Below are 23,311 nucleotides of genomic sequence, written 5' to 3' on the forward strand. Positions count from 1 at the left end.
TCTTTATGTAGATCATTGAGGATCGAGGAGCGAGGGAGGACATATAAACGCTGCTTGAGAGGGACCCACAGTAAATACTTTAAAAGTTGTATGTAGACAGTCTAATTAATGTTGATAGACAGAATGTTTAATGGATGTTGATAGGCAGATTGTTTAATAGATATTGATTGACAGTTTAATGGGTGGATGAGTGAATGGTCTGAAGAAGATGAATGGATAGAAGGTTGGATGGAATGTGCCTTATATTCTTGTTAAGAGAGACACTGATACAGCTCTCTGAGAGTAGTTGACACAGGTGTAATCAATTTAACTGGCTAGTCTTAAGAGAGCCAGAGTACTCTTAAAGCCTGAGACAGAGTAAATAATTTAAAAGTTGAATGTAGATAGTCTAATTAATGTTGATAGACAGAGAGTTTAATGGATGTTGATAGACAGATTGTTTAATAGATGTTGATAGACAGTTTAATGGGTGGATGAGTGAATGGTCTGAAGAAGATGAATGGATAGAATGTTGGATGGAATGTGCCTTATATTCTTGTAGAATGGAGAGACACAGCTCTCTACTGAGAGTAGTGGATACAGATACAGGTGTAATCAATTTAACTGGCTAGTCTTAAGAGAGCCAGCCTGAGACAGAGTAGATTGTTTAAAAGTTCAATGTAGAGCGTCTAATTGATGTTGTTGATAGGCAGACTGTTTAGAATGGGTGGATGAGTGAATGGTTTGAAGAAGATGAATGGATATAAAGTTGGATGGAATTAGGAGGACTTATTTTGATACTGTTGTGCGCAGAGGATACAGGGGAACAGAATATAGTCTTCAGAGAGATTGAAAGCCTGAGAGAAACTGACAGTTGGTGCCCAGGTGGCTGACCAGCTGGGGTAACATTCTAATTGCTGCCGTGATGTCATAATGAGCAATGTTAAGTCTATGGGGAAATTGTTAATAGTTTTTAATTTATAGTTTAAAAAGTATAAAAGTTACAAAGTTAAAAAATACATTGCGCTGATGTCCTAAGCAAGACCTTCGTAACACAGTTTGAATGAAGTTTCTACGTTAAACGGTTCAAGCTGAATTGCGTGCGTTAGAAGAAGAATAACTAGAAATGCAATTCCAAGGAATTACCAGTGCATGAAATGCAAAAATAGATAGATAATGTAGATATGGTTACTAAGGTGTAGCTAGGGTAAACATGGTGGTTGCATAGTTTACAGAGAGTTGATAGTGTGAAGGTAGACAGTTTAAAGCTGAAACATTCCAGTTCTAACTTAACTAATGATTTCTATTCATGTTAAAATGTTAACTATGGTAACAATGATAACCAGGTTGATTGGTTAACTTAGCTACTGATTTGATGCAGTAATGGTAAAAATGTTAACTATGCTCACCAGGTTGATTCGCTAACTTAGCTAATGATTTCAAGCAGTTGTGCTAAAATTGCTAACTATGCTAGCAATGCTAACTATGGTAACAATGCTAACTTAAACTAACAATGCTGACCAGGTTGATTAGCTAACTTAACTGATGATTTCTAGCAATAATGTTAAAAATGCTAACTATGCTAACAATGCTAAAATTGCTAACAATGCTAACCAGGTTGATTAGCTAACTTAGTTGATGTTTTTTGCAGTTATGCTAAAAATGTTAACTATGCTAACAATGCTAACTAGCTAACTTGCTAGTGAGGACTTTTATTTTGAAACATTTGTTGCTAGGGTATCCATGGTGGCCACTATCAGGAAACAAGAAGTTACTGCAGTATAATCATGTTGGTTGCTATGGAAACGGTCATAAACGTTTAATTTTAATGGTTGGTATGTTGGTTGCTAGGTACATGGAGGTTTCGTGTAGTTGACTGGAGGCATAGTGGATGATAACTGACAGTTGGAATGGTTGAACAGTTCAATAGTTGAGTAGTTTCAGTGGTTAAATGATTTAATAATGTATTATTGCAGTGAGGACCTTTATTTTGAAACAGTTGTGGACAGAGGAAGTAGTGAAACAGGATCTGTAGTCTTAATGAGATTGTATGTTTAAAGCCTGAGACAGAAGGTGCCTCTCATATAGCGTTTACGCGTCCTCTCTCGCTCCTCGATCCTCACTGATCTACATAAAGAATGATGGAGCGGCAACAATGGGATAGTCTAGCCCTTCTTCTATCTTTCTTTACGTAGATCATTGAGGATCGAGGAGCGAGGGAGGACATATAAACGCTGCTTGAGAGGGACCCACAGTAAATACTTTAAAAGTTGTATGTAGATAGTCTAATTAATGTTGATAGACAGAATGTTTAATGGATGTTGATAGGCAGATTGTTTAATAGATATTGATTGACAGTTTAATGGGTGGATGAGTGAATGGTCTGAAGAAGATGAATGGATAGAAGGTTGGATGGAATGTGCCTTATATTCTTGTTAAGAGAGACACTGATACAGCTCTCTGAGAGTAGTTGATACAGGTGTAATCAATTTAACTGGCTAGTCTGAGACAGAGTAAATAATTTAAAAGTTGAATGTAGATAGTCTAATTAATGTTGATAGACAGAGAGTTTAATGGATGTTGATAGACAGATTGTTTAATAGATGTTGATAGACAGTTTAATGGGTGGATGAGTGAATGGTCTGAAGAAGATGAATGGATAGAATGTTGGATGGAATGTGCCTTATATTCTTGTAGAATGGAGAGACACAGCTCTCTACTGAGAGTAGTGGATACAGATACAGGTGTAATCAATTTAACTGGCTAGTCTTAAGAGAGCCAGCCTGAGACAGAGTAGATTGTTTAAAAGTTGAATGTAGAGCGTCTTATTGATGTTGATAGGCAGACTGTTTAGAATGGGTGGATGAGTGAATGGTTTGAAGAAGATGAATGGATATAAAGTTGGATGGAATTAGGAGAACTTATTTTGATACTGTTGTGCGCAGAGGATACAGGGGAACAGAATATGTAGTCTTCAGAGAGATTGTATGGTTAAAGCCAGAGAAACTGACAGTTGGTGCCCAGGTGGCCGGCCACCTGGCCTAAGATTCTAATTGCTGCCGTGATGTCACAATGAGCAATGTTAAGTCTATGGGGAAATAGCTCAATGTTAAATCTATGGGGAAATCGTTTTTTAATTCATAGTTTAAAAAGTATAAAAGTTAAAAAGTTGAAAAATACAAAGCAGACATGGCATGAGCAAGACCTACGCAACAACGTTTGAATGAAGTTTCTACGTTAAACGGTTCAAGCTGAATTGCGTGCGTTAGAAGTAGTGGAATAATAACTAGAAATGCAATTCCAAGGAATTACCAGTGCATGAAAATGCAAACAAATGTAGATATGGCTACTAAGGTGTAGCTAGGGTAAACATGGTGGTTGCATAGTTTAAAGAGAGTTGATAGTGTTAAGGTAGACATTTTAAAGCTTAAACATTCCTGTTCTAACTTAACTAATAATTTCTAACAGGTATTCTAAAATGTTAACTATGCTAACAATGCTAACCAGGTTGATAAGTTAACTTAGCTGATGATTTCTAGCAGTAATGCTAAAAAATGCTAACTATGCTAACATTGCTAACTATGTTAACTATGCTAACCACGTTGATTAGCTAACTTAGCTAATCATTTTAGCAGTTGTGCTAAAAATGCTAACTATGTTAACAATGCTAACTATGCTAACAATGCTAACCAGGTTGATGAGCTAACTTAGCTAATCATTTTTAGCAGTTATGCTAAAAATGTTAACTATGTTAACAATGCTAACTGTGCTAACCATGCTAACAATGCTAACTTGCTAGTGAGGACTTTTATTTTGAAACAGTAGTTGCTAGGGTATCCATGGTGCCCACTATCAAGAATAAAGAAGTTACTGTAGTATAATCATGTTGGTTGCTATGGAAACTGTCAAAAACGTTTAATTTTAATGGTTGCTATGTTGGTTGCTAGGTACATGGAGGATTCATTTAGTTGACTGGAGGCATAGTTGATGATAAATGACAGTTGGAATGGTTGAACAGTTAAATAGTTGAGTAGTTTCAGTGGTTAAATGATTTAATAGTGTATTATTGCAGTGAGGACTTTTATTTTGAAACAGTTGTGGACAGAGGAAACAGTTAACAGGATATGTAGTCTTCACAGAGAGATTGTATGCTTAAAGCCTGAGAGAGAGAGGGCTGCTGCAGGTGGGGCTGGCCACCTGGCATAAGATTCTAATTGCTCAACGACCCGATTGTGATGTCATAGAGGCCAATGTTAAGTCTATGGGAAAATTTTTAATAGTTTTTAATTTATAGTTCAAAAAGTATAAAAGTTACAAAGTTGAAAAGTCATAGCAACCCGATCCATTAGAATACCTACGTTACAAAGTTTGAATGAAGTTTCTAAGTTAAACGGTTGAAGAGAAATTGCGGTTAGAAAAAGCTGTCAGCGGAATAATAATAAAGAAAATAATAACTAGAAATGCAATTCCAAGGAATTACCAGTGCATGAAAATGCAAAAAAATGTAGATATGGCTACTAAGGTGTAGCTAGGGTAAACATGGTGGTTGCATAGTTTAAAGATAGTTGATGGTGTTAAGGTAGACATATTAAAGCTTAAACATTCCTGTTCTAACTTAACAGGATTTCTAACAGGTATTCTAAAATTTTGACTATGCTAACAATGCTAACCAGGTTGATAAGTTAACTTAGCTGATGATTTCTAGCAGTAATGCTAAAAATGCTAACTATGTTAACATTGCTAACTATGTTAACAATGCTAACCATGTTGATCAGCTAACTTAGCTAATCATTTTAGCAGTTGTGCTAAAAATGCTAACAATGCTAACTATGTTAACAATGCTAACCAGGTTGATTAGCTAACTTAGCTAATCATTTTTAGCAGTTATGCTAAAAATGCTAACTATGCTAACAATGCTAACTATGCTAACCATGCTAACAATGCTAACTTGCTAGTGAGGACTTTTATTTTGAAACAGTAGTTGCTAGGGTATCCATGGTGCCCACTATCAGGAATAAAGAAGTTACTGTAGTATAATCATGTTGGTTGCTATGGAAACTGTCAAAAACGCTTAGTTTTAATGGTTGCTATGTTGGTTGCTAGGTACATGGAGGTTTCATTTAGTTGACTGGAGGCATAGTTGATAACTGACAGTTGGAATGGTTGAACAGTTAAATAGTTGAGTAGTTTCAGTGGTTAAATTATTTAATAGTGTATTATTGCAGTGAGGACTTTTATTTTGAAACAGTTGTGGAAAGAGGAAACAGTTAACAGGATATGTAGTCTTCACAGAGCGATTGTATGCTTAAAGCCTGAGAGAGAGAGGGCTGCTGCAGGTGGGGCTGGCCACCTGGCATAAGATTCTAATTGCTCAACGACCTGATTGTGATGTCATAGAGGCCAATGTTAAGTCTATGGGGAAATTTTGAATAGTTTTTATTTAATAGTTCAAAAAGTATAAAAGTTACAAAGTTGAAAAGTCATAGCAACCCGATCCATTAGAATACCTACGTTACAAAGTTTGAATGAAGTTTCTAAGTGAAACGGTTGAAGAGAAATTGCGGTTAGAAAAAGTGGTAAGCGGAATAATAATAACTATAAGAAGCCTAGGAAGAACAGTACAGTGCATTTGCATGCACTGTAATAAGAAGACTAGGAAGAACAGTACAGTGCATTTTCATGCACTGTAATAAGAATACTTTGGAAGAACAGTATAGTGCATTTTCATGCACTATAATAAGAAGTAGTAGAAGAAGAAGCCTAGGGATAACAGTACAGTGCATTTTCATGCACTGTAATAATAAGAAGAAGTTGAAGACTAGGAAGAACAGTACAGTGCATTTTCATGCACTGTAATAATACACAAAAATATCAATACCATATCAATGATCAATTGCCTAATGAAAACAAAGAAATACTATAATATACAAGCTATAACTCATTAGAATGTTAAGATGTGTGCTTTTGCAGTTAATCCACTATGCAGTGCAGTTTGCATTAACTGTTTTTTATTTTTATTTTTTAAATGCACGGTTGCAATCTGTTGTACGCCAATGATAGTGATTCGAGAAGTGGTGAAGTACAAAAAGGTGCCCTGCCACACAAACCGTTTTTACTTGTAGTTTTTTGTAAAAAAATATCTCCTTTGTGTTAAGTCATTAATGTGAAAACTAACTAGCTCCTCTGTCAGCTGTAGCCACTGAGCGAAATGAGCGGAGAAAGCAGGCAGATTACTAAATCTGGTCAGTCTGATGTGGAAATGACCGAGCTCATTATTGTGAGCTTGCCCAGTTGACACCACGTCCACAGAATTTGTCTAGCTTAGTGACCATTTTCATATGCTAGGATGGCTAAACATCAATGGGCTTCAGCGCTATGAAAGTATAAAAACAGTGCACATGTTGTACGTTGCATTTTGCATACCTTTTTGGAATCTAAGGGAGTAGAATAAGAGATCAAATGAAATTCGAAGAAACATGACATTTGATATATTTCTTGATCAGGATGCTGAGCATCAATCTTGGTCTTTAAAAAAGGCTGCAACCCTATTGTCAGTTAGGAATGCATGCAGATCTTACCCTAATGTCATGAGTACATGTGAACATTCTGCTTTCTCAGAGTTCAAAGAGTGCTTCTCCCTGTATGACAAAAAGTGTCATGGCCGTATCAAGGCCAAAGACCTGCTGACTGTGATGAGGAGTCTGGGAACCAGCCCCACCTTCAGTGAAGTGGACCGACACTTGCAGATCCAGAGAATCGGTAACAGTTCAGCAAACACTCTACTACTCAACCCTACTGTACTAAACTACTCCTTACACACTCTATACTACACTACTCTACTCAACTCTACTGTACTAAACTACTCCTTAATGCTTACACACTCTACTCTATACTACACTACTCTACTCAACTCTACTGTACTAAACTACTCCTTAATGCTTAAACACTCTACTTGTAAAATTGGTATTATTGGAATTGAAATGAACTATGTGAAGGACTGTATTAATGGTTGGATAGCTGATTGTGATGACAGCAATCACTACAGGGAGTCCGGTAAGAACGGAATGATGCCGAATTCCTCAATGAAGATTTATTGTGCTCACGCGCGCACACACACACACACACACACACACACGTGCCACTCATGCAGGAGCGGTGAATCAGTAACGCTGTGTAGCCGTGGTTTCTAAGCAAACACAAACGAACATAAATGCACAAATAGGTAAATATACACCACGACAAGAACAAGGTGTAATATACACAATTAATACACAATGTCACTTTGCCTAAGCTGATACTTCTATCAGAAAGAATGAAATGTGGAGCGCTTAAAGTCAAGTCAAGTCAAGTCAAGTTTATTTATATAGCACATTTCATACACAGAGGTCATTCAATGTGCTTTACATAAACAAAAACCAAACAGTAATTATAGCAGATAAAAGCATAGATGGGCAAAGAGTAATAGTAATAATAATAATAATAATAATAATAATAATAAAAAGATCATAATAGAAAATAAAAACAAAGCATAAATCAAGATCAAATCAATAAGGAATAATTAACATAAAAGACTCCAGATGGAGTAATTAAGAGACAGTTAGCAGAAAGCATCTGAGAACAATTTGGTCTTAAGTCTAGATTTAAAACAGGCTGCAGTTGGGGCCTTTTTAATGTCATCAGAAAGTTGGTTCCAAAGCTGAGCCGCATAGCAGCTAAAAGCTGCTTCGCCATGTTTAGTTCTAACAGCAGGCTTTACTAAGAGGTTTTTCTCCTGAGACCTCAGAGGACGAGAAGGTGTGTACTGCTGAAACATGTCTGATAGGTATTTAGGTCCTGCTCCATTTACTGATTTATAAACAATTAGTAGTGTTTTAAAGTCAACTCTGTGACATACTGGAAGCCAGTGCAGAGATTTAAGAATTGGAGTAATGTGCTCAGTTCTTTTTGTTTTTGTGAGAACCCTAGCTGCTGCATTTTGAATCATCTGAAGCTGTTTGATAGTCTTTTTAGGAAGGCCTGTGAAAAGCCCATTGCAGTAATCAACCCTGCTAGAGATAAATGCATGAATGAGTTTTTCTAAGTCATGTTTTGACATTAGCCCTCTCAGTTTGGCAATATTTTTGAGGTGATAAAAAGCTGATTTAGTTATCATTTTCATGTGACTGTTGAAATTTAGATCACTGTCGATTAATACACCGAGATTTTTAACAGTATCCTTTGCTTTCAATCCTTTTGTTTCAAGGAGAGCGGCAACCTTAATCCTTTCCTCCTTTTTACCAAATATAATTGCTTCCGTGCAGCGGTAAACTAAACAAATTACAAGCTAACACAAATTCCTCCTGCCCGGCCTACTGACTAACACATCTAATAACAGCTAACAGATTATTGCTGGACATACATAGTAACAAGAAACTTACAATCGAAGGGACGCACGGAAAATGACAGATAATCTTTGAAAGTTCTGTAACTCCAATTATGGTGAATAACACGAGTCAGGGTTGCGGTCGACTGTTGTGTCCGGGGTTCATTCTCTGTTCACGTGCACCCCATGAGCGCTAAGAGAACCCTGGGTGCACGGGATTGGATGCACTCAGACCCATTTGCTCGCTGTCACGGGCGCACACCTTCTCATTTTGAACACTACTACTCAACTCCACTGTACTAAACTCTACTGTACTAAACTACTCCTTAATGCTTACACTCTACTCTATACTACACTACTCTACTCAACTCTACTGTACTAAACTACTCATTAATGCTTACACACTCTACTCTATACTACACTACTCTACTCAACTCCACTGTACTAAACTACTCCTTAATGTTTCACACTCTACTACTCTACTAAACTACTCTATAACGCTTTAAAAACTATACTACACTACTCTACTCTACTCTACTAAACTACTCCCTAACGCTTTAAACACTCTATACCTGGGAAACCGTTTTCTCCTTGGCTTTGTTGAATGAGCGGAGTTTGGTGCATGGTTACCGTGAACCAGAAATGGGCTTTTTCATATGCAAATCTCAGACTTGACCACAGTAAAACAGGCAAATTGTTCGAAAACGGCTTCAGTATGTTTTACTGTCTCTCTGGTCCTGTGTCCATCTGTCCGTCTGTCTGTCCCTGTATACGTCTGCTGTCTGTTGAGCGCTGCGTCTGTCTGTTATTTGCTCTGGTGTCGGCTATATGACTTGAATTTCCCCTTGGGGATCAATAAAGTATCAATCTATCTATCTATCTATCTATCTATCTATCTATCTATCTATCTATCTATATGTTGAGTGCTGTGGTGTTGGCTGTATGTTGAGTGCTGTGGCTGAGGTCAGCTATATGTTGAGTGCTGTGGCTGAGGTCAGCTATATATTGAGTGCTGTGGTGTTGGCTATATGTTGAGTGCTGAGGTCAGCTATATATTGAGTGCTGTGGTGTTGGCTATATGTTGAGTGCTGAGGTCAGCTATATATTGAGTACTGTGGCTGAGGTCAGCTACTGTATATGTTGAGTGCTGAGGTCAGCTATATGTTGAGTGCTGTGGTGTTGGCTATATGTTGAGTGCTGTGGCTGAGGTCAGCTATATGTTGAGTGCTGAGGTCAGCTATATGTTGAGTGCTGTGGTGTTGGCTGTATGTTGAGTGCTGAGGTCAGCTATATGTTGAGTGCTGTGGCTGAGGTCAGCTATATGTTGAGTGCTGTGGTGTTGGCAATATGTTGAGTGCTGAGGTCAGCTATATGTTGAGTGCTGTGGTGTTGGCTGTATGTTGAGTGCTGAGGTCAGCTATATGTTGAGTGCTGTGGCTGAGGTCAGCTATATGTTGAGTGCTGTGGTGTTGGCAATATGTTGAGTGCTGAGGTCAGCTATATGTTGAGTGCTGTGGTGTTGGCTGTATGTTGAGTGCTGAGGTCAGCTATATGTTGAGTGCTGTGGCTGAGGTTGGCTATATTCTTGAATTTCCCCTTGGGGATCAATAAAGTATCTATCTATCTATCTATCTATATGTTGAGTGCTGTGGCTGAGGTCAGCTATATGTTGAGTGCTGTGGCTGTCCTTGGTCCGTAGACAGGAATGGTGAGCTGAGGTCAGCTATATGTTGAGTGCTGTGGCTGAGGTTGGCTATATGTTGAGTGCTGTGGCTGTCCTTGGTCCGTAGACAGGAATGGTGAGCTGAGGTCAGCTATATGTTGAGTGCCGGTGTCAGTTATATGTTGTCCTCGGTCCGTAGACAGGAATGGCGAGCTGGACTTCTCCACGTTCCTGAGCATCATGCACCGGCAGCAGCAGCAGGAGGAGCCGAGCGCTGAGATCCTGGAGGCCATGAGGATGATTGACAGACAGAGGCGGGGCTACATCCCTGCCGCCGAACTCCGAGCCAAACTCACTAGTTTGGGGGAGAAACTAACTCATCAGGAGGGTAAGTCACTCACACACACACTTCCCAGGATTTCCCCAAAGGACCTGAGTGCATGATGATGATGATGATGATGATGATGATGATGATGACGGGGGTGTTTTAATGTTGTGTGCTGTGCATTGATTTGTCTGTGCGCTTTGTGTTTGATGTTGATTGAGTGAGCGTATGTGTGTGTGTGTGTGTGTGTGTGTGTGTGTGTGTGTGTGGTGTGTGTGTGTGTGTGTGTGTGTGTGTGTGTGTGTGTGTGTGTTTGGTGATGTTGATTGACTGACCGTGTGTGTGTGTGTGTGTGTGTGTCCTACTCCAGTGGATGAGCTGTTCAGGACTGCAGGAGTGGCTTCAGATGGCTTCATCCACTATGAGGAGTTCGCCAGAACCATGGCCCACCCACCCCTGCCATCCAGCAAACGCTGAGAAAAGCTGAGCCCCGAGAGAATTATACACTTACATGTTCTCATAGTTATGGGACATATACATTTAGTTATATACATGTATGTAGGCATGTTCTCACAGTTATGGGATATATACATGGTCTCATAGTTATGGGACATATACATTTAGTTAGAGTGCTACTGTTATCTGTTATATTATTATTATTATTATAGGTTCTGATATTATTCTTCTAACGCTTTTTGTGCATCTAATTCAGCTTCAACCGTTTAACGTAGAAACTGCGTAGGTCTTACTTAGGTGACTTGAGCTATGTATTTTTCAACTTTGTAACTTTTATACTTTTTGAACTATTCATGGGTTTCATCAGGTCCCTTTCCACAGGTGTATTAATCAAGCACCATGCAGTCTGCATTGATAATTAAGGTGCTTGATTTTATACACCTGTGGAAAGGGACCTGATGAAACCCATGAATTAAATAAAAACTATTAAAATTTCCCCATAGACTTAACATTGTGATTATGATATCACAATATAGTCGTTAAGCAATTAGAATCTTATGCCAGGTGTTCAAAGCCACCTGACAGCAACTCTCTGGCTCCGTTCGAATCGGGAAAAACTGCTGCCTTCCAAGATATCTAACTAGAGAGCAAGGCAGCGAAGGCCGTTCGAAACCGAAAAAACGATGTTCGCTGCCTTCTAAGATATCTTAGATTTCCTGAATAACGGTCAAATTTGAAGGCAGCATCGATGTACACTTCAAGCTGCCTTCTACCCTTAATCCTTTGCGGCCACAAAACAAACATGGCTGCCGATATCGGTAAATGACTGCTGAATCTGTTGAAGTCTCATTTGTGTGATGTTATTTAGCTTGGATTTGTAGACAGTAGATTGAAAATAAACTATTTACTATCTGGTTATACCATTGTTGTACCCACAAATAACGCCTGGTCTGATATATTAGCTGCCAGTGAAACTATTTTATACCGTTAGCCTGCTAGCTGACGTAGGCTAATTACATTGCATGTAAATGCAATGTACTGTTATCACTGTTCTTCTTATTATTCTTCCGACCAAAATCAACGGTTAATGACGCTAAAACCACTGAACCGTTTGACGTCATTCAAACTCATTCAAAGGTCTTGTAACGGAGATTTGATGATTGTATTTTTCACATTTGTGAACTTCATACTTTTTGAGATATTTATATAAAATAATTAAAAACTCCCATAGAGTTAACGTTGAGACGCTTGGCGGCAAAGATCAATTGTTACGTCTACTCATTGCATTCCGTATTCCAATATACTTTTAACCTGCATTAAAGTGTAGATATGTAGGCTATGTAAGCTACCAGTTGTTTCACTGTAGGTGAACTTCAGTAGACTACTAAAGCGCTTGCAACTCGTTTGAAGTTGGCAACTTAATTTCAGTCTTTTAAATTCTAATAAATGAAGAGTTGTTTTCCAAAATACTAATAATAATGTGTTGATGCATTTTCATAAATCACTTTTTATATGTGAGTTTCCAAGTAATTTCAGTGGAATTGGAATTGAGTTATTGTTATTTATCTATGCTTCTGTGTCATACATAGCCTATGTTGTCTTTTTAACTATAGGCCTAATACAATGTTTTACACAGCAACCTTTTTGCATTTACATGCAATGGTAATTCCTTCCATGGAATTACATTTTCTAGGTTAGTTTAACGTCAGGCTTTCGCTAACGTCATACCATACTGTTAACCAAAGATTCTAGAGTGCAAGGCTCATTTTTAAAAGACGCATTTATTCTAAAGTCATGTCTAGTGAGAGAACTCCCTATTTAGGGAGGGAGGCAGTAGGCAGCTGCCTTCCGATTCGAACGGAGCCCCTGTCTCAGGCTTTCTGGCTCTCTTAAGACTACATTTCCTATTCAACTGTTTCCTCTACCCACAACTCTCTTAAGACTACATATCCTATTCAACTGTTTCCTCTACCCACAACTGTTTTAAAAATGTTCATGCACTCGTAATGTCCTTGGAGTTACATTCTCTAGTTTTATATGTGTGCCTTCTCTGTAACTGTAGTGGTTTGGTGAAAACAAATAAATTCAAAGTGTACTGTGCATTGTGTGTGATAATCCAGTCTTCTAGCTGAGAGATTTGATCTTTATCTTATCTTATCTTTATCTTTAAATATCCATTATACTGCCATCTTGTGGTTTCCAATATGCACTGCTGGTGCGCTCTAAACCCTTCATAGGATAGGATGGAAAAGCTCCTGTAGGGAGAGTGCTGTACATATTGCTCCATAGTGTGCTGCGCTGGTAGGACCATCCGTAGCGTACTGAGGCATGTACTGTAGATGAACGTAGTGTGCAAGTATGACCATACGGTAGCGTACTGAGGCATGTACTGTAGTGTGCAAGTATGACCATACCGTGGCGTACTGAGGCATGTACTGTAGTGTGCAAGTATGACCATACCGTGGCGTACTGAGGCATGTACTGTAGAAGAACGTAGTGTGCAAGTATGACCATACGGTAGTGTACTGTAGGAAGAGTATGTATTGCTCCATACTGTGCAGGTATGACCATACATTAGCGTACTGAAACATGTAGAAGAACACAGTGTTCAGGTATGACCATACAGTAGCATACTAAAACACGTAGAAGAACATAGCCCACCACATAGCCCGCTTTTTCAGGTTTTGTTTAGGAATAAGTATAATTATATAGTCTTTTTGATCCCGTGAGGGAAATATGAATCAGGATGAACACTGCTTTGGCCTGTAACAATCTCCCCCGTTGTGCTAAAGGCACGCTCAGAAGCTATGGTCGTTGCTGGGATAGACAAGTAGCCGAGGCTGAAAGCAGTGGTAGATCAACTTGCTTTCCCACCTTTGTAACACATCAGCAGCTAGATCTAAAGCAGCACTTCCCACGCGTTTTCCCCACATACCAGCAGAGGTGGAAAAGTCCATCTTCAGGAAGTAAAAGTCCTACCACATATCTGTGCAGCCCCTCAGCTGATTCTAATTAGCCCCACTCTTGAGCCAGGCAGAGCAGCTAATTAGTGAGATCACCTGTGTTGAGTGCACAGATGGAACCAATACATGATTGGACTTTTACTCTCTGAAGCTGGACTTTTCCACCTCTGCATACCAGCACCTACATCCTGACTCCGCTCGTGTACCCCACCAGCTACATCCTGACTCAACTCGTGTACCCCACCAGCTACATCCTGACTCTGCTCGTGTACCCCACCACCTACACCCTGACTCCACTCGTGTACCCCACCACCTACACCCTGACTCCACTCGTGTACCCCACCAGCTACATCCTGACTCCACTCGTGTACCCCACCATCCGACACACACGTGGAACACCATCTACTGATGCGTCCCAGGCATCACGTGTAAGTAGCAGTCCTACATGATGACAAATAACAAAATGAAAATGTGCAACTGGTCTATGAGTTTTCACACAAAAAAAAACAGTGTGGAGAATTATGATTATAGATCATATTATTATATTATTGATGAAGCACTATAGATCATACTATTATATTATTGATGAACAACTAAGAACGAAGATATACTACGGTAACCTGTTCTACATCTGCATTAAACTCATTTTGATAACATGTTCACCAACTTTACAGAAAATTGTAAATAGCCTACTGTCATGTAGTTAATGGGATCCAGAGTTGTGAAGTTATAGTAGACCAACTTGGTGTGAATACAAGGGAAATAGCCTACTGTCATGTAGTTAATGGGATACAGAGTTGTGAAGTTATAGTAGGCCAACTTGGTGTGAATACAAGGGGAATTCTCATAAGCGTAGCCATAGCGTTGAGTAGCCTTTTAACCAATGCACACTTTTGCCATTGATGCAACCGCATCATAAATGGTCATACCAATATCTGTGAATCTTACCACCCCTAATACACACATACATACACACACTCTCACACATACACACACACGTATCTCACATCAATCTTACCACCCCTAACACACACACACACACACTCCTATGAGGTGATCTGGTATGTTGAGGTGTGCTATAACTGTAAACTATAAAGTCGGTGACTGCCCTAAGAACTCTATGACTCAGTGGTCTGGGTTGTTGTGGTAACTGCCCCGTGGTCTGGGTTGTTGTGGTAACTGGGTTGTCATGGTTTCCCCACTATGCCCTTTGCACTACAGATGCTACATTCACTTTTACAGTCACTTGTAAATGTTGCAAATTTACAGATCCGCATGTGTGTGTGTGCTTGAGTGTGCGCCTGTGTGCTTGTGTATGTGCGCTTGTGTGTGCATGTGTGTGTGCAGTGTGCTTGTGTATGTGCACATGTGTGTGCGCTTGTGTGTGTGTGTGTGTGTGTGTGTGTGTGTGTGTGTGTGTGTGTGTGTGTATGTATGTGCACAGATGTATGAGAGACTAAAGTAGTCCATCCCACTGATAATGCAATGTGTAATCTAGTAATCAGATGCGACCGCTAGCTCCAAACAACACAAACTTTATTACCTTTTACAGTCCACGAGGCCTGTGATTACATGCACCTGCGTGCTTACTGAGTTCAGCTGATGAGATCCACCGAGGCACTTGAGGCAGCTGAAGGAAGCCAGCCCATAATACGCTGCAGTCATGGAGCTGCATTCAGTACTACTGAACTAATTCCACAAAAGAAAGATCTCAGCTCAACCACTATAGATGGTTTATCATAGATGCCATTATTTTGTAGTTTAGATAAAATGGTCCAATATTGCTCTAGGCCAGAGCATAACTGGTCTCTGGGTTTGTAGCATTTTCGTTTTTATAACATTCAAACGAGGCACTGAATTGTCATGCAAAGATTTGTGCAATAGCCTACATTTCAGCTGAAGTTCAGGTCTTTTTTTATCTTATGCAAGTGATTAATTCACCATTTCCAGTAAACCTGTGCTATTGGTGTATGAACTTGAGGTGCGACTGTCGTGACAGTTTCCATCAAAACGGGCGCGTCTGATCCGCTTAGCGTTGCGCGCTGGTGGTCGCACTGCCGTCAGCTGTTGGCGGAAGAATGCGCGTCGTACCGGCCGCTCTCTACGGATAGCCCGCACTGCTCGGTTTCAATAACATTTAACGGGATACTCGCTTGAGTATGGCCGTTATTAGCTTTCAGAGTGGCAGAAAATGGTCGAATGTGACAGCTTTTCGACACCGTAGGTGACGATATCCTCCAGAATAAGTCCTTAAGCATTTTCCGAAACTCTCTTCTCATAAGACAATATAAAACTGGGTTTAAACAACTATTGGCATGTGCAAGGCAAACAGTCACAGGAAATATGTATGCGTGGACCATATAATAGGCTTTATCAAAATGAACCAGGTTGACTTTGACCAAAACTCCCCATAAAGTTATAGCCTGATTCGGCATCCAGCAAAGGAAGAAGGAGAGCACGACGATAGTGACAGATCTGGTGACTCTGGACCTTCGTTCGGGATGATTGTTGTTCATGCTTCGCAAACGGATGAAACGTAGAAGTAGTGCGTAGCAAATGGAGACTATCAGCATGGGGAAAACAAATGCTACGATGACTTTCTGAAGATGATACAGAGCAAGCCAGTGATAGCCCTCAGGGAATTTGAGAAGGCATAACTTCTCCCCGGCGATGTTGTTAACGGTGGCAAAGAAAACGGTAGGTGCCGTGGCTACAGTGGCGGACACCCAGAGAAGCGCGCTCACCCACTTCACGGAGCAGGTTATGTGCCGTGTGCTGTCCTTCAGTGCTGAGGCGACTGACCAGTACCTCGTCACGCTCATGGCCGTGAGAAAGAACACGCTGGCATACATATTCATGATTGTCACCGACAGAATAATCTTACACATAACGTTTCCAAACGGCCAGCTGAAGTCCAGGGCGTTATCCACGGCCCAAAAAGGTAAAGTTAAAACAAAAAAGAAGTCTGTCACAGCCAGGTTGAGAATGAAGAAGTTGATTGTTGACCTTTTCCTCCCTTGACGAACCTTCATCAGGAAAAAGACCAATAAATTCCCTACTAAGCCCACCGCGCACACGACAGAGTAGACTATGGAGATCAGGATCCTCACAGGACTACCGTCAGCCGTCACATTAATGTCCCCCAGACCGCTGAACCGGTCCAAGTCTGTGTCGGACAGGTTGAAGGATATTCCAGTGTGGTTTAAATATTCTCCCATTCTCTCGGATAAGAAGCCAAATCCAGACGCTTTCAGAAGCACCACGCTGTGAACGAATGGAGCGTCACCCATTGCATTGCTGACGTAAATCAAATTCAGGGTCACACGGAGACTTAGCACGATGAATACTCGGAGTCCATAGCATACTGCGTTGGGCCATGTCTACCCGCTGCTCTGTTGTACAATCGATGTTCCCTCAACTGCCAAGTTCGTCCCGGGCTTCCCTAAACTAGTGGACGCGCAACACCAGCTTCTAAGGCGCGATTGGCCAGCGATCTTCTTAGCAGAAGGTGGGGATATCTCTCTCTCACCCGCCCCCCTCCCCCCCTCTCAAACATTGTTTTCAGTTTTCAAAATTGACTTGTTATTCAGTGATATGTATGTGCAGTGATCGGAAAACAGTACAGCAAAGATGGTTTGTAGGCTATTACTGAATTATTGACAGATACAAATGTGCCCCCACTATAAATGTGTGTGTGCCTACGGGACAGGGCTCCTACTTTGTATTATGCAGTCAGTTGGACTGATGAGCACATTTCCATATTACATGGCGATTGATATTAACACAGATGAGACAGATAGATAAAATATATTTAATATACTGGTATCCATATAAATTAAGCTGGCAAATTTAGTCTACAGCCTCTTGGCTTCCAAACAACTTCCACCTAAACTTTCTGATGATATTGTTCTTGAGGCTATTCATATTGCTTTCGTCACTTTTTAGCCCTCTAGATTGGTCTGACATCATAGCAAGCAATAGCTGCGTAGCCATAGCCACCATCGCCAAGCTGCTACTCGAAACACAAACAAAACATACGCAAGCTATAGGGGTGAGAACAGACGCAGACTATAGGGGTGAGAACAGGCGCAGAACAGACGCAGGCTATAGGGGTGAGAACAGACGCAGACTATAGGGGTGAGAACAGACGCAGACTATAGGGGTGAGAACAGACGCAAGCTATAGGGGTGAGAGCAGACGCAGACTATAGGGGTGAGAACAGACGCAAGCTATAGGGGTAAGAACAGACGCAGGCTATAGGGGTGAGAACAGGCGCAGAACAGACGCAGGCTATAGGGGTGAGAACAGGCGCAGAACAGACGCAGGCTATAGGGGTGAGAACAGGTGCAGAACAGACGCAGGCTATAGGGGTGAGAACAGACACAGGCTTTAGGGGTGAGTGAGGGGTTAGTCAGCATAAAATTTGGCGTAACGTATGGTCGACATTTGTCTAGATAGAAAGTTCTGAATATTATATAGTATAGAATTATAGAATTCTAATTTCTGATTCAGGAACAGGAAAATTTGATTATAGACAAGGTGTGTGTGTGTGTGTGTGTGTGTGTGTGTGTTTGTGGTCGTTCCTAGTAATTCTGATCATGTTGGTCCTAGTGAGTATTTATAATTATTCTTTAGCCTTATATCCCCTTCCTCTATTTGTTAGCCCTTTTGTGCAAAGGAGGGCTACATAAAACTGCAGTCTCTTCAAGTTTTAAGACGGTTGACTTCCAGCTTATTATATTTCTATGACTTGACTTGTGACTTGCTTGACCTAAGCTATGACTTGACTTGACTTGACTCGACCCTCACAAAAACGACTTGAGACTTGCTTGAGACTTATTACTCCCATCCAGTGTTTCCCACAGATTAGAAGGCAATGTGTGGTGGCCGCCTCATGTCCGACGGGGGGGTACGGGGGGTGCACCCATATTTTTCATGGCCTTTTTATCGCTCTCCTTTCATATAATGTAAATGATGTTTTTATTTGAAACACACACACATTATGTAATTATTTACATTCTATATACTGACATTTCTGATATTCATAACAGCAAACTTTATGCAGATTATAGCCTACTATTCATATTACAACTCCATTTCTTAAATTCAGCTGTCAGCCTCAAAATATTGTAAACAATTATAGCAGGCTAAGCTTATCATACTCTACTGGTTGGACTGTTCAGTTTCCCCACATGTGTTTAAAGAGTCACTTCACCCCATAACTCCACCCACTTCACATTTCTGAAAACGGCTTTCAAAATGGGCGAGACGTTCTGAAATTTGGAGAGAGAGTGCAGCACTGCTGCAACCAATCAACCATGGTGATTTTGTGTCAATCTGGGAATGAGTGCTGCAGACATGGCTTATCACAGGTAGGCTAATCAGGGCAGCAGGTGTTGGGGCGTTTCAGTCCTAATTTGTAACGACCCGGTGACGTAGTGTCGGACTAGAAGTGCAGGACAACGTCAGCATTCCAATAGTATTTTGGACCAACATGCCATGGCATGTCTCAAACTGTAGTATGCGCGGAGAGCAATATCTCCAATACAAAATCAGACGAAATGTTACTTTTGTCGAGAAACACGATTTTTGTCAATATTAACCCTGGTAATAGTACAGTTCACCACTTATGAGTATTTTCAATCAATCAACAGCTCAAAAAACATATTTTAGGGTGCAGTGACTCTTTAAGTTTCAAGGTAAGCTAATACTTTTTCTCCTTGCAGGCCCTTTTAAGTCTTGGAGTTGAAAACATTGGTATTGAGATGGTCAGTCAACTTGAATGCAAGAGTTTTAATCAAATGTCTGCAGCATAGCCTACTAATGATGCTAACCGAATTTTACAGTAATTTAGCTAGTTCTGTGCGTCAATGCGTTCACGATTGTGAATGTTTTATTTGGATTAAATGCGGGTATCCATTGAGCACGCACGGCACGAGAGCGGGCCAAGGAGAATGAGTTTATTTCTACTGTTTGGTCATTAAGTTGCACGCATAGTCTACAAAAGTTGCGGGAGAACTTTATGCTTCTACCCGAGCAGCGTCGGGTGCATCATTGCGAACACCGACCACGCTTCCAGGGATGATCTTGTTGGTTTTCATGGAGATAGACGGTGTGCACAGAGGGGATGGGCTGTGTGTGTGCCTGTGTGTGTGTATGAGAGACAGACGCGTGAGTGACAGAGAGGGAGCGCAAGGAAAGGAAATTCAGCTTAACGAATGCTGCGTGTTTTTCAATAGCGTTTCAATAGCGCAAAATAAATAAATAAATAAAGAATAACGAAACGCAATATGTGGCGGCCGGTGCTTAATCTGTGGCGCATCGCCACAAATTTGTCTATGTGTGGGAAACACTGCCATCTCTGGTATGAGTATGTTAGTGTTGTTAGTATGGGTGTGTTCTGTTAGTATTGATGTGTTAGTGTGGTTAGTATGGTTGTGCACTGTTAGTATAGGTGTGTTCTGTTAGTATTGGTGTGTTAGTGCTGTTAGTATGGGCCTGTTAGTGCTGTTAGTATGTGTGTGTTAGTGCTGTTAGTATTGATGTGCTCTGTTAGTATGGGTGTGTTAGTGCTGTTAGTATGGGTGTGCTCTTGTAGTATGGGTGTGTTCTGTTAGTATGGGTGTGTTAGTGCTGTTAGTATTGATGTGTTAGTGTGGTTAGTATGGTTGTGCACTGTTAGTATAGGTGTGTTAGTGCTGTTAGTATGGGTGTTAGTGCTGTTAGTATGTGTGTGTTCTGTTAATATGGATGTGTTAGTGCTGTTAGTATGTGTGTGTTAGTGCTGTTAGTATGGGTGTTAGTGCTGTTAGTATGGGTGTGTTCTGTTAATATGGATGTGTTAGTGCTGTTAGTATGGGTGTGTTCTGTTAGTATGGGTGTTAGTGCTGTTAGTATTGATGTGTTAGTGCTGTTAGTATGGGTGTTAGTGCTGTTAGTATGGGTGTGTTCTGTTAGTATGGGTGTGTTAGTGCTGTTAGTATGGGTGTGTTCTGTTAGTATGGGTGTTAGTGCTGTTGGTATGGGTGTGTTCTGTTAGTATGGGTGTGTTAGTGCTGTTAGTATGGATGTGTTAGTGCTGTTAGTATGGATGTGTTAGTGCTGTTAGTATGGGTGTGTTCTGTTAGTATGGGTGTTAGTGCTGTTGGTATGGGTGTGTTCTGTTAGTATGTGTGTGTTAGTGCTGTTAGTATGGATGTGTTAGTGCTGTTAGTATGGGTGTGTTCTGTTAGTATGGGTGTGCTCTGTTAGTATGGGTGTGTTAGTGCTGTTGGTATGGGTGTGCTCTGTTAGTATGGGTGTGTTAGTGCTGTTAGTATGGGTGTGTTCTGTTAATATGGGTGTGTTAGTGCTGTTAGTATGGGTGTGTTCTGTTAGTATGGGTGTGTTCTGTTAATATGGATGTGTTAGTGCTGTTAGTATGGGTGTGCTCTGTTAGTATGGGTGTGTTAGTGCTGTTAGTATGGGTGTGTTCTGTTAATATGGATGTGTTAGTGCTGTTAGTATGGGTGTGTTAGTGCTGTTAGTATGGGTGTTAGTGCTGTTAGTATGGGTGTGTTCTGTTAGTATGGGTGTGTTAGTGCTGTTAGTATGGGTGTGTTCTGTTAGTATGGGTGTGTTCTGTTAATATGGATGTGTTAGTGCTGTTAGTATGGGTGTGTTCTGTTAGTATGGGTGTGTTAGTGCTGTTAGTATGGGTGTGTTCTGTTAGTATGGGTGTGTTCTGTTAATATGGATGTGTTAGTGCTGTTAGTATGGGTGTGTTAGTGCTGTTAGTATGGGTGTGTTAGTGCTGTTAGTATGGGTGTTAGTGCTGTTAGTATGGGTGTGTTCTGTTAGTATGGGTGTTAGTGCTGTTAGTATGGGTGTGTTCTGTTAATATGGATGTGTTAGTGCTGTTGGTATGGGTGTGTGCTGTTAGTATGGATGTGTTAGTGCTGTTAGTATGGATGTGTTAGTGCTGTTAGTATGGGTGTGTTCTGTTAGTATGGGTGTTAGTGCTGTTGGTATGGGTGTGTTCTGTTAGTATGGGTGTGTTAGTGCTGTTAGTATGGGTGTGCTCTGTTAGTATGGGTGTGTTCTGTTAGTATGTGTGTGTTAGTGCTGTTAGTATGGGTGTGTTCTGTTAGTATGGGTGTGTTAGTGCTGTTAGTATGGGTGTGCTCTGTTAGTATGGGTGTTAGTGCTGTTGGTATGGGTGTGTTAGTGCTGTTAGTATGGTCCTGTTAGTGCTGTTAGTATGTGTGTGTTAGTGTGGTTAGTATGGGTGTGCTCTGTTAGTATGTGTGTGTTAGTGCTGTTAGTATGGGTGTGCTCTGTTAGTATGGGTGTGTTAGTGCTGTTAGTGTGGGTGTGTTCTGTTAATATGGATGTGTTAGTGCTGTTAGTATGGGTGTGTTCTGTTAGTATGGGTGTGTTAGTGCTGTTAGTATGGGTGTGTTAGTGCTGTTAGTATGGGTGTGTTCTGTTAATATGGATGTGTTAGTGCTGTTAGTATGGATGTGTTAGTGCTGTTAGTATGGGCGTGTTAGTGCTGTTAGTATGTGTGTGTTAGTGCTGTTAATATGGATGTGTTCTGTTAGTATGGGTGTTAGTGCTGTTGGTATGGGTGTTAGTGCTGTTAGAATGTGTGTGTGTGTGTGTGTGTGTGTGTGTGTGTGTGTGTGTTAGTGCTGTTAGTATGGGTGTTAGTGCTGTTAGTATGTGTGTGTTAGTGCTGTTAGTATGTGTGTGTTCTGTTAGTATGGGTGTGTTAGTGCTGTTAGTATGTGTGTGTTCTGTTAGTATGGGTGTTAGTGCTGTTAGAATGTGTGTGTGTGTGTGTGTGTGTGTGTGTGTGTGTTAGTGCTGTTAGTATGTGTGTGTGTGTGTGTGTGTGTGTGTGTGTGTGTGTGTGTGTGTGTGTGTGTGTGTGTTAGTGCTGTTAGTATGGGTGTTAGTGCTGTTAGTATGATTCAGAGAACGGCTGGATGAACTGGAGGAAAGTAAAAATCAATTGTTTAACTCGAGGGGAGGTGGAAAATGAGTGTTATTCCCCAAATGGTGGAATATCCCTTTAAAGACAGCATAACAGGACACGATTGAAAAACAGAGTCATTTTCTGCCGTGTCTCCACAGCCCTCCTAAACCCTTAAAGAAACACAACAAGACCTCAGCCCTCCTAAACCCTTAACAAGAGCAGAGTGAGATACATTCATTTTTTGGGGGCTCCACGCCCTCTCCCACACCAATAAACTGTGAGAGGGTTGGCAGCTTCAACCTCCACCAGACACAAATATATGAGTGTTGTTTGTTAAATCCATTGATTGAATTGAATTAAAAGCATTGTAAGCCTGTTTATGTATGTTCACATGTACAAATACACCTTCAGTAAGAAACCCCAGAGCTCTATTGGCGTGGCTCTGCCACAACTAACTACTGTGTTTGGGTTGCACTACTGTACACGTGTACTGTACACTTGTTAACTCATCTAGTCTTTATCTGACAACCTGCAAACAAGATGGCAGTCCAGCGAGCGGCAGGTAGGCATGACATCCCATCTGTCTCCTCTGAGACCCAGCCAA

General features: G+C 40.7%; 2 protein-coding genes across 2 annotated transcripts in view; one reads left to right on the plus strand and one right to left on the minus strand.

The window, feature by feature from the left end:
* The window catches only part of LOC134093956 (calmodulin-like protein 4), a 28,849-nt gene extending 17,660 nt beyond the window's left edge, over positions 1-11,189 (plus strand). Inside the window, exons 3-5 of the mRNA XM_062547292.1 lie at positions 6,598-6,738; positions 10,204-10,392; positions 10,700-11,189. Of these exons, the coding sequence (XP_062403276.1) occupies positions 6,598-6,738; positions 10,204-10,392; positions 10,700-10,806 (437 nt within the window). The 3' untranslated portion in view covers positions 10,807-11,189. The remainder of the gene's footprint in view (positions 1-6,597; positions 6,739-10,203; positions 10,393-10,699) is intronic.
* A 4,619-nt stretch (positions 11,190-15,808) lies between these two features.
* LOC134093491 (relaxin-3 receptor 1-like) lies at positions 15,809-17,038 on the minus strand. Its single transcript, XM_062546541.1, has one exon. It carries the CDS (start codon positions 17,036-17,038, stop codon positions 15,809-15,811), a length of 1,230 nt encoding a protein of 409 aa, XP_062402525.1.
* Positions 17,039-23,311: the final 6,273 nt, after the last annotated feature.

This window comes from Sardina pilchardus, chromosome 10, assembly GCF_963854185.1.
Source record: "Sardina pilchardus chromosome 10, fSarPil1.1, whole genome shotgun sequence".
In the NCBI taxonomy this organism is placed as follows: Eukaryota; Metazoa; Chordata; class Actinopteri; order Clupeiformes; family Clupeidae; genus Sardina; species Sardina pilchardus.